At 35.8% G+C, this 14,888-nt stretch overlaps 1 protein-coding gene across 1 annotated transcript; it reads left to right on the forward strand.

Moving 5' to 3' along the window:
* Nucleotides 1-344: 344 nt before the first annotated feature.
* On the forward strand, nt 345-2,518 carry sox2 (SRY-box transcription factor 2). Its single transcript, XM_055218798.2, has one exon. It carries the CDS (start codon nt 754-756, stop codon nt 1,696-1,698), a length of 945 nt encoding a protein of 314 aa, XP_055074773.1. The 5' UTR covers nt 345-753; the 3' UTR covers nt 1,699-2,518.
* Nucleotides 2,519-14,888: the final 12,370 nt, after the last annotated feature.

Below are 14,888 nucleotides of genomic sequence, written 5' to 3' on the forward strand. Positions count from 1 at the left end.
TAATGTAAACCTCAAATAATAATAACAACAATAATAGTCATTGTAATAATTAAGTAGGCCCTATGGTTTATTAAACAGTATTTTTATATTTCTAGATATATTTCTATTTAGACAACTGACTTCAAATGCTGTTTAAACCTTACCTAATCAGTTTTGTAATGTTTCTAACAGTCCAATGAAAACTATTGAACAACTCAAAAAAGGTACTGCAAAAACTGTACATAAAATAAACACTTTCATGAATTGTCTATGTTTAATTAAAATATATATTAAGATCACATGTCTCTATAATGTACTTTCATTAGAAAGCCATCTGTGTGAAATGCTCTCACTTCGGATACACACATACACACTGTTCATTGGTGGAGAAGTGCCCCGCGCTGCACCGCTAACCGTCACTAACCCCGCCCCTTTATGCAAATCAAAAAGACACACGGTCTTCGCCGAAGGAGCAAACGCCCTCTGATTGGTCAGCGACAAACCCATTTATATTCGCTGACAGTCGCTCTATGAATGGTTGTCTATTAACTTGTTCAAAAAGTATTAGGAGTTGACAAGGGCTCTGGCGAGGAGGGAAACTGAGTTTGTGTTGATCCTTCAAGAGTAAGAAAAGAAGTTTGTGGGCACAACAGGACCTGAGAGTACCTACCTCCTCAGCAAACTTATCAGAACTGGTGAAGTAACTTCAGCCGCCACCAATTTGGACTTGTTTTTTTACCAGTGGTGAGAAAGATTTTAAGAAAATCCTTTTAAATGTACAACATGATGGAAACCGAGCTGAAACCCCCGGCCCCTCAGCCCAACACGGGGGGCACGGGGAACACCAACTCTTCAGGAAACAACCAGAAAAATAGCCCGGACCGGGTCAAGAGACCCATGAACGCCTTTATGGTGTGGTCGAGGGGACAGAGGAGGAAAATGGCACAGGAGAACCCAAAAATGCACAATTCGGAAATAAGCAAACGACTCGGGGCCGAGTGGAAACTTCTCTCCGAAAGCGAGAAGCGACCCTTTATTGACGAAGCCAAGCGTCTTCGGGCGCTCCACATGAAGGAACACCCGGATTACAAATACAGACCCCGGAGAAAAACCAAGACCCTTATGAAGAAGGACAAATACACCCTGCCAGGTGGGCTTCTGCCAGGTGGGAATGCCATGGGCGCAGGTGTGGGTGTAGGGGCTGGTTTGGGCGCTGGGGTCAACCAGAGGATGGACAGCTACGCTCACATGAACGGCTGGACCAACGGAGGCTACGGCATGATGCAGGAACAGCTGGGTTACCCGCAGCACCCGGGGCTGAATGCGCACAACACGGCACAGATGCAGCCCATGCACCGCTACGACATGAGCGCGCTCCAGTACAACTCAATGACCAACTCGCAGACGTACATGAACGGCTCACCCACCTACAGCATGTCCTATTCGCAGCAGAGCACGCCGGGAATGACGCTGAGCTCCATGGGCTCGGTGGTGAAGTCTGAGTCCAGCTCAAGTCCACCGGTGGTTACTTCGTCCTCTCACTCTCGAGCCGGACAGTGTCAAACAGGGGACCTGCGGGACATGATCAGTATGTACCTGCCCGGGGCGGAAGTCCAGGAGCAGAATGCCCAGAGCAGACTTCACATGTCCCAACATTACCAGAGCGCACCTGTGCCCGGCACGACGATTAACGGCACTATTCCCTTATCGCATATGTAAATAATCTTTTTTACACTGCTGGACTTCTTAGGACTATTTTTGTACAGAACACTTTGGGGAGGGAAAGTTGTATAGATCTCAAGGAAAGAACACAAAACTTTTGCTTTCTATTTAAAGAGGAACGGTAGGAACTTTTACGTTCTGTTGTTTTTTTTTCTCTATTTTTTATCCCAGAAGGTGTTTGAGATATAATGGAAATAAAAACGGGGGAGCACGAATCAAATGTTTTATTAATGCAATCGACTTTTTGTACAGTATTTATCAAAGAAACATAATAACAACCAGATGTAATGTTTGTAAACAGCAGCAGGTCACATTTTTAGAAATGTTAAAAAAAGATGGCAGAAGTGATGTTTAAGCGAGAATGCTCCAAAATTCTGCACATTCTAAAATGGAAAGGACTGACAAAAAGAGTTTCTCATTGAAGGTACAAATTAATAAACCGTAATTATTATTATTGTTATTATTATTATTATTATTATTATTATTAGTTCTGAGAGAACACACAAAGACACTCTCGCAGGTTAGGCGTTTTATTTTATTTTGTTTCTCGGTCTCCCGCTCTTCATCTGTTTTAGCTAAATGAAGTTTGTGTTCTTTATTTTCCCATGGTTTGTAAATTTTCTGTATATTTACTGTGATATTTTAAGTTTTTATTTTAAAACTTTCATTTTTCGTAGTTGTATTTTAAAATGTGGCCTGTCCGCAGTTGCCAACGCTCCATGTATATATATTTTAACTAATGACATCATTATAACAGTTACAATCTGAGTTTTTTCAATATGCAGTTTGAAATGAATAAATTTTTGAAATTTGGATATTTGAAATCGTTTCTGGTTTTGATTTGTTTTATCGTTTGAATCTTTATTGACATGCTTGGTTTTCTTATCTAGATGATTATTATTATTATTATTTATATGAGCAATTTAAATTAGCTGTCACTTAAACAGTGGTGTGCATATATTTACAAAAAAAATTTCAACGTGCAGACTTTATACAAACAACGCATTATTTGCATAAAACAACTTTTTTTTGTTTTAAGATGACACACATGGGTGAAGTTCTTAGAAAGTAAGTATTGAAATACATATGCATGTGCTGAATTAATGGCAGTGTTTCTCGTTGATTGATTTCAACAACAAAAATATGTTAGTTGTAATTTAAGTTAATAGTAAACGTTACCACTGTTTTTTGTTTTTTAGTGGAAACGAGGACTGTAAATCTCTGCTCTATTGGGGAGATCAAATGAAATGAAGACGCACATCAAGGTAATCATTTCCTGTTTAGTACATTTATTTACCATTAGCTATTTTCCTGTATGATTGCAAACATTTTCCAAACACTGCTTAATTGTTTAAATTATTTTATGTTTCTTTAGTGCAAACCAAAATAGTCGATCCTGTGTTTTTTCTAAAGTGCAAAAAGTATTATTAGCAGTTAACACTGTTTAATTATTAAAACCTAATTAAAATAAATACATCACAGGCGTGTATTATATTGTAATGTCCATATATTTTAAACTTATTTTTATATATTAATTATAATATATGTAACATATTATGAATATATTCTAGACATTTGACATTCATTAAATGTACAGTTTGCTAATAAAACATAATTATGAACTTTACAAGAGATACACTGTCACACCCTAAATATGAGACAGATTAAAATAAATGAACGGGATGAGAGTGCGCATTTGCATCTCTCCACTGAATTTCATTTTTGACAGGCTTACAGCTTAGACGGATGCGTTGATATTAATGTTAATGTATTAAAAGTGTTTGCAAACACATGGAAGCCGCAGGGCACATAAATGCACTGCTGATGTTTTTCAGTGCCATGTGTCAGTCAGTGTTGTTTGAATCAAGCTTAAGATAAGATTCTGGAGAGGAATTGTGTGAACGTATATGGAGTTTAAAATCTGGAGGGTGTTAAAATATTTTGCTGGTCTGTGGTAGCAGATTAGACCTGTTTCTTGCCAAGGCACCGAGGCATCCATTGCAGCGGGTCTCGTGGGAGAAGGGCTCACATTAAGCGCTAAATGAATATTTGACGAGGGTTCATTCCAACAAACGTGTCCCTGCCGGACTCTCAGAGGGTCAGAGAGCACTGCTTAAATCCATTATTTATACAAGCACAGAAAATGGTTGTAATAGCTGAATCTGTCGGATAAACTGGCAATTTAGATCTGTATATGGGTGGACTGCGCACGCATGCAACTTCGGGGAAAATGAGTTTTGCTGAAATATATATAAATATATATTTATTTAAATATATTTTTTGGATGGGGGTTAAGGTGCTTTACACTTGTGCTTTCACAACAGGATTTCTTACTGCCCTAACTATAGCGTTTATTTATAGTTCTGCAATTGATTTAAGGCAACTATCATGCTACAATCATTGTCCTGACAATAAATAAATACATTTGAGCCTATTTATAAGACCCATTTACAAAAATCTGTTGCTTTTGCATTGTTATATATTTTTATATTTCGGTAACATTGTCTGTAGACGTTGTGGAAATGCGAGATGAATGCCCCTTTTGATAGAGTCCCTGTTTGATAGAAATCGGAAAAATAACATGAAAGAGGTGATCTGCTTTTATGTAGGCTATTTTTAATAGTAATACTATGAGGTCATTGCTTTGATGTTATAAACTAGCACATGGGGCCTTCTGCCTGAGAAAGAAGTGTTGTGTTGGAAATGCACGTTTATCGTGTTGCATGGCTCTGATGCATTAGCAGATATCTGCAGAGCAACAGGTGGGAAGCGCAGAGGTCTGCTTTACTGAAAACTCTCGTTTAACCCTGCGATAAGAATAAAATTAGCCTTGTGCTGAAATTTGACCTGACAGCATATGTTTTTGAAGTAAAATTAAATAATAATTTTAAACAAATAAAATGTTTAAATATTACACTAACTCATCCTTAATTCTTTTAAAAATAATTTATCATTATTTGGTTTGTGGGACAATAACTAAATAAGGGATGATAAATTTGTACCAAGGTGTGATTTCAACGTTTTTACAGTCACTACAGTATTACGATCATCCAGTGACGAAAGACAAACAATACATATTATTAACACTATCGACTTTACACTGTAAAAAAGTGAAAAGTTGGGTCAACTTAAAAAAATTAATTACAAAGTTTTTTACACTTACGATTTTACTTTAAATTTGAATAAAACCTTTTGAGTTGAACCAACTTTTAACTTTTTACAGTGTAAACTATTAATAATTAATTTATTATTATTATTATTATTATTATGAATAGTAGTATGGGTAGTGGTAGTATTACTTCTACTATTACTAAACACACACGCTAGATATGTATCAAAAAAATGTAAAACAAAAATTGATGACACGTTAATTGTTCTACATGTAGACAAAATGTCTTTGTTTATATTTTGTGTATGTTGGCTCTGGCAATAAATGAGTGGAGATGGGAGAAAAGTATCTGAAGAAAGTATAAGTTGTGTTTTGTGACCGTTTTAACGGGAGGGGACTGTGATGGTGGGGGATTGAGCTTTGTGAGATGGGCTAAGATGAGAACTGTCAGAGATGTCTCTTATTGGGTGAATGATCCAGTGCAGGTGCAGGGAAACGGGGGATGGGGATCTCAATAAGACCACACACTGTCAGCCAGCACCACAGCAGTCCTGTAGCTTGAGCCGAACCGAGCCTGAGCAAGCGCAACAGCAATTTATTATGTCAAATCTTTAGCGCGACATAACCAAACAGCTGAAAATATCTGTGTGTGTGTTGTTAATATGCCATTTCACAACAAACTGTTTGAAATATAAATTTGCCCTTGTTTAGTATCAAGTGCATTACACATGATCATATTCACACATCCCAGTCTTTTCTCAAAGTTTTTGTTGTGCAAAGTGACCTTAGATCTTTCTTGCTTAGGACTTAAAGGCATATGCTGTGTGCACAGCTCCGCGCAAAGTGCATACAATGTTGTGCTGTATTAATGTATTATTATGCACATGTGTTTCATTGCCTGTGTTATCTTGATGTTTATTCAAACATCCGCGGTTTTGCTTAATTTTACTTTTGTCGAAATGGAACAATAGTTTTCTATTCAAATAGAAATGCTAGTTTGCACCAATGAGTGAATTATTTGTAAACTTAAACTGCACCACTGCATGTTTATAATTAAATAAAGTTTTATTGGGCCTACCAGTGGATATGCAGATTAATGCAAGACTATAGTGGATATTTTTAAAGTATTAAATGCGTATTGTTAGTATATCAATGCAACCTCTGTTAATAATCATGCAATGTACATTTTTATTAGTCATTTGTTTTACAGTTTTTATTAGTCATCCATCATAATGTTCTTCTAAGTTTTGAAAATTCGATTTTAAAGTTGAAAAGTTTTTTACCCAAAAGCTAAAAATTAGCTTTTGTCGATCAGATCTGTCAGTGTCCAATAAAGATATATCAGTGCATGCATCTCTGCCCTGTATCAAAATGCGCAGCAACAAGTATTTCATCCCACTCTTCCAGAAATCACTGCTTTTATACGTCAGATCAGCCACAGCAATACGGATCTAGTACGATTTTATGCACCACTGCGTCTCATAGAGTGAGATTGACGGGTGATCGGAACGATATACTATTGTTAAGAGTAATGGAAAGGAAAGAATATTTTTAAGGGTAAATTAAATACATATTCAAAATGTATTATTCTGATTAGGCATTTCCTTTACTCTTATAGTTTAGTTTGTTTTACCTAGGCGATATGCGTTTATTTTATAACCGAATTTTACGTACGCTTTTAACGTATTCTAAATACCCGAAAATTCTTATTATTTTGTTGTTGTTGTTGTAACCATGTTTTTGGTGTATTGATTACTATTGGCAAACCATGGTTTAATCATGGGTTTTGCAGCACAGCCGTGTTTATTTTGTGGTAAACCATGGTTTAACCATGTTTTTGTTTTAACTGTAGTAAATGGTTAATATTCGTAAGGGTAGGTAAGTATCTTTAACGCACTTTGTGAAAGGATCATCTTCAGCATATGAAATGCGTTTCAGCTGGTTTCCCAGCATTGGGTTTGGGGGCTGTTAGGAGGCTGTCACAAACAGCAGAGCATTGTTCTCCTCATTTCAAGTCTATATGTTGATTAATGACACAAAAAGCAACTAGGTCACTCTTCCAAATTCAACAGTATTCAACAGTAATTTACACCAATTATTTGTTAGTTATTTAATTCATTTGCATGTTCAAGAAGACTGAAGTGGTTAAAAACAATGCTGGTTTCATAAGGAAGGAAATGTTTTTTGAGATTATTCACAGGGCTAATTTCTCTGTTCAGTTTTGAGTATACCAGACGTATGTGTGCTTTTAGGAGAAAGGGTTTACAAAAGTTTGTCTGGACTCTGAATGGTCCCTCAACCAGCCTATTATGTTTCTCTGGTCACCCCGTGTCATATGAATGGAACGCGTGGGCTTGTTGACAACTAATTTTCTATAAATTTTCACATCTCAGTGGCTTGTCTTCTATCTTCAGTACATCAGTTGTGTCGTGATTTGCCGTACAACTGTTGAATAAATGAATAAATAATCGAATTCTGGTTCACAATTCGAATTAGATCTTAAACAATAACACTTTGCACATATACATGTTTTTATGTAATTTAGTACTCGAATCGAAACAGTTATTTCGATATTGAGCCCGCCATTTCTTTTCCGGGTCAAAATTATTTGACGTGTATTTTATATAGCGCTTTTACAATGTTGAATTGTTTCAAAACATCTTAACGTGAAAATAAATTAAAACAGAAAATGAGATGCAAATAAAATACATAGAGACAGTAGTAGGATATTATACACAATTTTTAAAGGCTATTTTGATTTATTCAGATTTAAAAGATCTGCATGCTGTGCCGTCATATTTTCTGCATATAAATCTATAAAAATGTTCGATACAGAATAGCTATTTAAAGTATTCGTATGTATGTACCAACTCAATATGAAAAATGCACCAAATATTTTAAGCACTCAATTTAATTGCTGATCGAATATTTAATAGGCCTTTATTTTGCAAATCAATGTTCGTCGTGCGTGAGTCTAATTAATACTCAAGTATGGTTAGTCAGTCTAAAATTTCTGAATGCCCACTGTGCTCTGGTCAGAGACCCCACTGTAATGTAAAGAGTTTTCTTCCTTTCGTTCAGTCTTCACGACCTACTCATGCGTTCAACTGTAAGTGACAGAACGCGAGTCTTTGGACCCACACAAACTATTATGCACAATTGTTTTACCAGGTTTCGTTTTTTATAATTCAACCTAAAGAATGCATGTGAACACAACTGCAATTAACACCCACAATATAAATTGCATACATTTATTGCATGCTTAATTTAAAAGTAATCAATAATATTCTTTATTCAACAAGTTCTAGTAGAGTTAAGGAGACCTACGGACCTCCGACGATAAAACAAAAATCAGACGAATAAGAAGATAAGATTAACAGTTGATGTGAGTAAAAAGGGGGTGTTGTTTGTTATATGGGAGGATGGTGAAGTGTGTGCTGCCGGGTGAGGGCATTTGATTGTAAATGAGTTCACACGCCGATCGAGTGACTGGAGGAACAGGCGAACCATTTGAATCAGGTGCCTATCTCCCTATCGGGGAGATCAGAGCTCAGCCAAAAGACATCTCTCTCTGAAAAGCCAATCTAGTCGCAGGATGAGATTTCACTGTCAACCTGCCCAATTTACATAAGAAACACAGTGCAACATTAACCATTAAAACATGCAACAGTTGGTGGGCAGTTGTGGCATTTTCTACCAAAAACCCAATGCTGGGATCCAAAATCAGAACGATCATTTTGTACTGGTTTATTACTTTGTGTTAATAATTTGCTTCCACGTTGCATATTGCACACGTCATGTTTATTTAATTAATTACGTGATTAATAACAATATAAATCTATACAATGTGCAAATGTTTTTCAGAAATAATATAATCATAATAATAATGAAGCATTTTTATTTGTTTTATTTAATTATTATGTAATTACACAGAAACACAAAAAGGGCCTATAAGGTTGTTAACATATTTCTAATAAAGTTATTTTGTAACACTTTACAAAAGATTGTATTTGTTAACATGCATAAGCTAATATCAGGTAAGCAATGCCGTTTTTACCATTTATTAATCTTTGTTAATGTTAGTTAAAACCAATATAGTTGTTCATGTTAGCTCATTGTGTATTAACTAAAAATAACAGTTAGAACTTTTGATTTTAAAAATATATTAGTAAATGCTGAAATGAACATGAACTAAGATTAATAAATGCTGTAGAACAATTGTTTGTTAGTTTCATGTTTGCTAATGCATTAACTAATTGTTAACAAAAACCTCATTGTAAAGTGTTACTAGTTATTTTCCATGAGGCATATTGTTAGCATAAATATTTTTTTATTAACCTTATAATTCATATTAAACTAAAAATACACTGTTTTAATTTACGGCTTTTATGGTAAAATATATCTGTAAAATATATGTAAAAATACGTCTGATCTAAATATGACAACCTTTAAAACTGACCACTCTTTATGTAAAAAAAAAAAATCAGAGCTGTTGATGTTATGTCTTTTGCTGTCAGTAGAAAAAGAAACAATTTACACATGCCAGCTTGAAGTTCATAACTCAAATATAGACACTGTAAAGACACAGAATGCACTATCCAATTTTATTTTATATTATTTTATATATATTATATTTTTGGTTACTCTTGAAATGACACTGTATGTTACGATGATTGAGGAAAATTTGTATTTGGTTGAGTTTGCTCTAAACATTGAATCTGTTTTACTGTGAATTAGATTAATTCATGTGACCTATGCACAGCTTAAGAAGAAAGACATTAATGAATGTTTTGTTAGAGGATTAATTAATGCCTGTGCATGGGTTAAGCAGTTACATGGATGGGTTCCCGTCTATATAACAGGAAGTGTACAAACATGTACAAATCCCATGTACATTTTTTATTATACCTAATAACTACTCAGCAGGTTCAACAATTCCTCCTCAAGTTGTTCATCTGGGGTTTCATTGGGAAACGAAATGAAATAAAGTTTACTGTCAAAGTTAAAATATGATCTGAAATCCCAGTTTTATTAAACTTTTCGGTGACGCAATTTTCTGCATGTTGCTTATGTGTTGTTTAAGAATATTTATATATATATATATATATTTTTTTTTTTGGATATTTTAAATCAACTTTGATGTTTTTTAATCTCTTCTGTGTCAACATTTGTATCACTGCTTGCCAGATTATTGTAAAGTTTGCATCCCTTTTCAGCCTAAGTAGGATAAGCTTGGAGTGGCCTGTCACCGTGGAAACTGCCAGAACAATTCAGTTGAAGTTTGAAGAGGTCAGCTTGCAGGGTCAACAACCCCAGCCTCTGCCTGTGCCAACTTCTGTTGAGCCTGGGACATTTCGGGGGAGAGCTAGCTCAACCTAACTCTGGGTGGTAGGCAATTCTAAGAGTGATATAAATTTTTTGAGTCAGTTTGCGGCCCAGGCTCTCCAGGTGGCCTGTGAAATCGATTTTAACCCCCTGACCCTGTCTTGGAGATGCACGGTTGACAACCTGGGTGAGAATGTAGCTGTGCCTGACAGATCTGCAGCTCTGAGAGTAAAAAGGGTTTGAGAGGGGGTGAGTGGGTTGAGAAAGACCCATCTCTCAGCTAGGGGCTTGTGTTTAAGAAGTGGCCATTAAAGTTTTATTAAAAGTTGGAATGGTTTGCATCAACTAGCAAAGTAGATAAATGTGTTCAGCCTTACAAATTCATTAACTGAGAAACAATGATCATATATTTTGCCACCAGTCTAAAAGTACAAGTTCAAATTCAAAACATTAGAAATCACTTTTGGTGATTTTCATCAACTTTATTTGTGTTTGCAGCGATACCATTCACTGTAAAAAAAAAAAGCTCTTTATTAGATGACATGGGGTATACCCATAATATATAGAATAAAAATAAATATTGATTTCATAACAATCCTTATGCTGAGAAGTCAAGCAGCAGTGATAATACAGGTTCAATTGGGATTGAACTGTAAAAATTGCTGTACTTATGCAGCTGTTTGCAGTAACTTACTGTAGATTTAAGTTTATTACTGGCAACAGTTTGTTCAAAGCTAAATGAATATTAAACACTAACAAGTCTTTATCCTTACAGAATAAAATTATAAAATAACAGCCTCATGCAAAGCATTTTGGAAACCAGAAATCCTCCAGAAAACCATTTTAATTTTTTCCTTCAGATTTTGGTTATGTACGTACATTTAAATCTAAGTAACTGTCAAACAGCTGCCAGTTATACTGTAATTTCTACAGATTTTTTACAGGGTAATTATGCAAGATTGTAATCTTACATGTCTTTTGTTATACAACAAGGTGTTCAAACTTAGTTGGGCCTCTAAAAAGAAATGAGGGCGTAAATTAAAAAGTATATCCACTTCTCCAGGCACCACTACACCACTGTTAATAGCTCTAAGGTACATACTGGTATACTCTAAAAATGCTTGGCTATTTTCAACCCAGCATTGGGTCAAAAAGAGCCCAGCAGCTGGGTTACAGTTAACCCCACCAACTTTTTATATTTGACCCAACAATGGGTTAAAATATCTCAACATTTTGGGTTGAAACAACCCAGCATGGGTTAAATTACAATCCAGTGGGCTGGGATCATCCCTTTTGACCAAATGCCAGTTTAAAAATAACCCAGCATTTTTTTAGAGTGTAACAAATAAATACATATTTGTACCTAAATGGTACATTAGGGCCTTTTTAAAAGCATACTGCCCTTGGTTCCCCAAAGAACCCTTCAGTCAAAAGCTCTTTAAAGAACCATATCTTTTCAACCTGATTTCACTGGAATTTGTATGGATTTTATGAGTTGCCAATTTGTATAAATCATACAAAACATAATTATTGAAATACAAATGCCTTTGTGTAACAGAAAAGTTTTCTGTTAATAAATGTTCTTTATGGACTTCGATAAAGAAGCTTTTAGGAACCTTTACTTTTTAGGAGTGAAACAATTCAATGTAAAGTAACTAAACAAATGAAAGGCCAGGGGCCTGATGTATAAACGTTGTGTACACACAAAATGGGTATGGAAATATGCATAAGCACACTTTATGGATGGAATCTAAGCAAAGTTTTATACATGAGGCACCATATCACCACCCCTTATGATCTTAGAGGTGATTGATTTGCAACTTCAAGATGTATAAAGAGAATAACCCTGTAATAGAATAATCCTATGTAAGTTTGAAACTTTTTAAAAGATTAAACACGACATCATACACCATAAAACGGAATTAGATATCAGCGAACATCTCTAGTTTTGTGATATGGAATTTTTGTACTTGACGAAGTGCCTCTTCATTGAAATATAGTAAGTTGAAACTTAAATATTTTAGTGTAATACAGTTTTTAAGTTAAACAAGAGCATAACATAATTCCTTGCAATACAACATATAGCATAGCATATATTTAATAGGCCACATTTCTCCGATTTATATCCTGACAAAAGATTCCTGCCTACTCACTTTCATCAAGGCCAAACTACATGTGGCCCTAAAAATCTGAGTCAACCTGCTTGGTGATTTGACATGATTTCAATCGGTCACAGGGGAGATGGCACGATCACCTGTGACTCACCACACATATCAGAGCCCTGGTTCTTCTCTCAGCGACCAATTCCATCATGTCACATTTAACAGACTGGGGCTGTCTGGTGGGCACTCAGCGATCGAGTGAGTAGTGTGGCAAGCGTGTGCCAGATTGTTGCTGATTGTATTTGATTGCATTTGAGTGCAGCTTTGACAACGGGTCTAAGAGCTGGTATCATCCCACTCTTGTCACATCAATGTGAAAAAAAGGGAAACACTGCACAGAAATGTTGGACCCCTTGGTAAGTCTTGGGGAAAAACTATACTGTTACTTGGAGTAGATAATACTCAGAGAAAGCTAAGCAGCGTGTGATTGTTGGTGTGGTTATGACAGAGGTGAAGCGTGATATACTCATAGCTCGGGTGCAGAACATCTTGTGTGATCTCTTTACTCCTGTCAGGAGTTCAAGCTGTTATTACAGCGTCAGGGAACTCGTTCAGGTCTGAAGCGGTTGACAGAATGTTTGCCAGCTGTGTGAATATGTAGGTTTGTTTACCTCATCCTAATGTCTCCTTTGCCGCTGTACCTTTGAGTAAAACCTTCATGGCCTTTATCTGTATATTTTGAGGGTAAATGTAGGATAGTGTTATACGATGTGTTGGTTATAAAATAAAACATTGTGAACAGTGCAAATATGCATTTTCTTTTTATCATTTCAATAGTTGTTTCTGTTAAAGACATTAAAAAGCAACTATGGTCAGAATTTTACATTTCCTTTTACATTTCCTTTGGTGTAAGTGTGTATTAGTACATGTTAACGATATGGAAAATGTACATACCCCAAAGTAAACGATGACACGAGTTATCGTTTCCAACATAAATCTCTTTTTTTGGACTACAACAAACACAAAGATTGTAGGCAACAGTTTACTTCCTTGGCCAGAGGTATTAAGGCCAATCACAACGTAAAGATTAGCTGGTCAGCCAGGGACACAGCGCTTTTCAGATCGATGAGGAAAGCAGTATCTGGAGCTACAAAAATTCACGGTATGTGGAAAATAATGTAACCATAAACCACGCATACACATATCAAATACACAAAATAATGTTTGAATATTATAATGAAAGAATACGTAAGACAAACATTTTAGCGCAAATATGATAAAACCAGGAATGTGTTTTACAGAAGTAAAACTCTAAATTCTCAATCTAATGCTGGGTAAGGAGAGAACACATGTTGGTTAATAAATAAACCTATGCTGAGCTGTTTTTCATTGCAATGCTGGATTAGTTAGTTTATAACTCAACATGTTCTGTCCAATATTTACCCATCATTGGGATAAAAATAACCAAGCAGAATTAGAGTATATGGTTATTTTTAATGTCCTGTTAAAGTAAAATAGCCACTTTGTGTGACAACTTCTTCTATAGTCAACTTCGTGTTCACATGTGGTCAAGATCGCTCTAATCTGACATTGGCACAATTTTCTTATTTTTTTGGCTTAAAAGTAAAAAATGCCCTTTATATTTTATGCAATACAACGTTGTTAGGTATGAATGTAAAAAACAATTTTTGCACAAAATAGAGGAGACAATAATGTGTCTTTTGATACATTAGCTGATGTGCTATGTTGAGCTAACCCTGAGATTTAGCCAACATTAGCACACATGTCAGTTTGGGGCAAGTTGTCACATGCTTTTCATAATGGAAATAGTTAACCCCGGGTTATTCTAAACCCTGGTTTAGCAGAATCCTGGGTTATCTGTTTCAGGTTTCACACTTTTCGTACTTAAGAGATAACCCTTGGTATTCATAATCTGACGTTTCACACTGTGCATTCCTAAACCCTTAGGTCAGGTGTCTGAAACCCTGTCTGCAACCGTGAACACCTTGATTAGCTGCTTCAGCTGTGTTTAATTTGGGTCATTCTAACCCTGCTTTGTTTCACCCTGTGTGCATTTGGCACCGCAATGCAAGGTTAACCCCACAAAAACAGGGCTATCAGGGTTTCATAACCCTGGGTTAATTTCAGGGATAACCCCGCTTTTAAATTACAAGTGCGAAACGATCCTTATCCTAGGGTTAAAAGCAGGGTTTAGAACGAAGATAGTTAATATTTCCAGTTCAGGTTTGAATTTAAAAATAATATCAATAATCAGTTAAGTAGTGTTGTTCTTTTTAGATAATCTAGTGTGACAACTTACCAACCGATGGGGCAAATTATCACAAGTGAACATTCTCTGTTCATTGTGATGTATGGTGCTCAGTAAATGTTATACAGTGTAAAAGTGTGACAACTTACCCCGCTCTCCTCTACTCAAGGCTGTGTTGTATTGTGAATGAGTCATGGCTGAAGGGTGTTAGGTACAGCTTATAGCAAAGTTAATGCAACCCTTCAGCCGTGTTTTTTTTGCGCTACAGCATAGCCTTGAGTACCTTACTGCTTTTATAAACAGTTACTAATATTAAAGCAAAACATAGTCCCTTATGGACTGTGAACACTACAGTAACAGAATGTTTTACATATTGATAAAG

This window comes from Misgurnus anguillicaudatus, chromosome 23 (assembly GCF_027580225.2).
Source record: "Misgurnus anguillicaudatus chromosome 23, ASM2758022v2, whole genome shotgun sequence".
NCBI classification, from domain to species: Eukaryota; Metazoa; Chordata; class Actinopteri; order Cypriniformes; family Cobitidae; genus Misgurnus; species Misgurnus anguillicaudatus.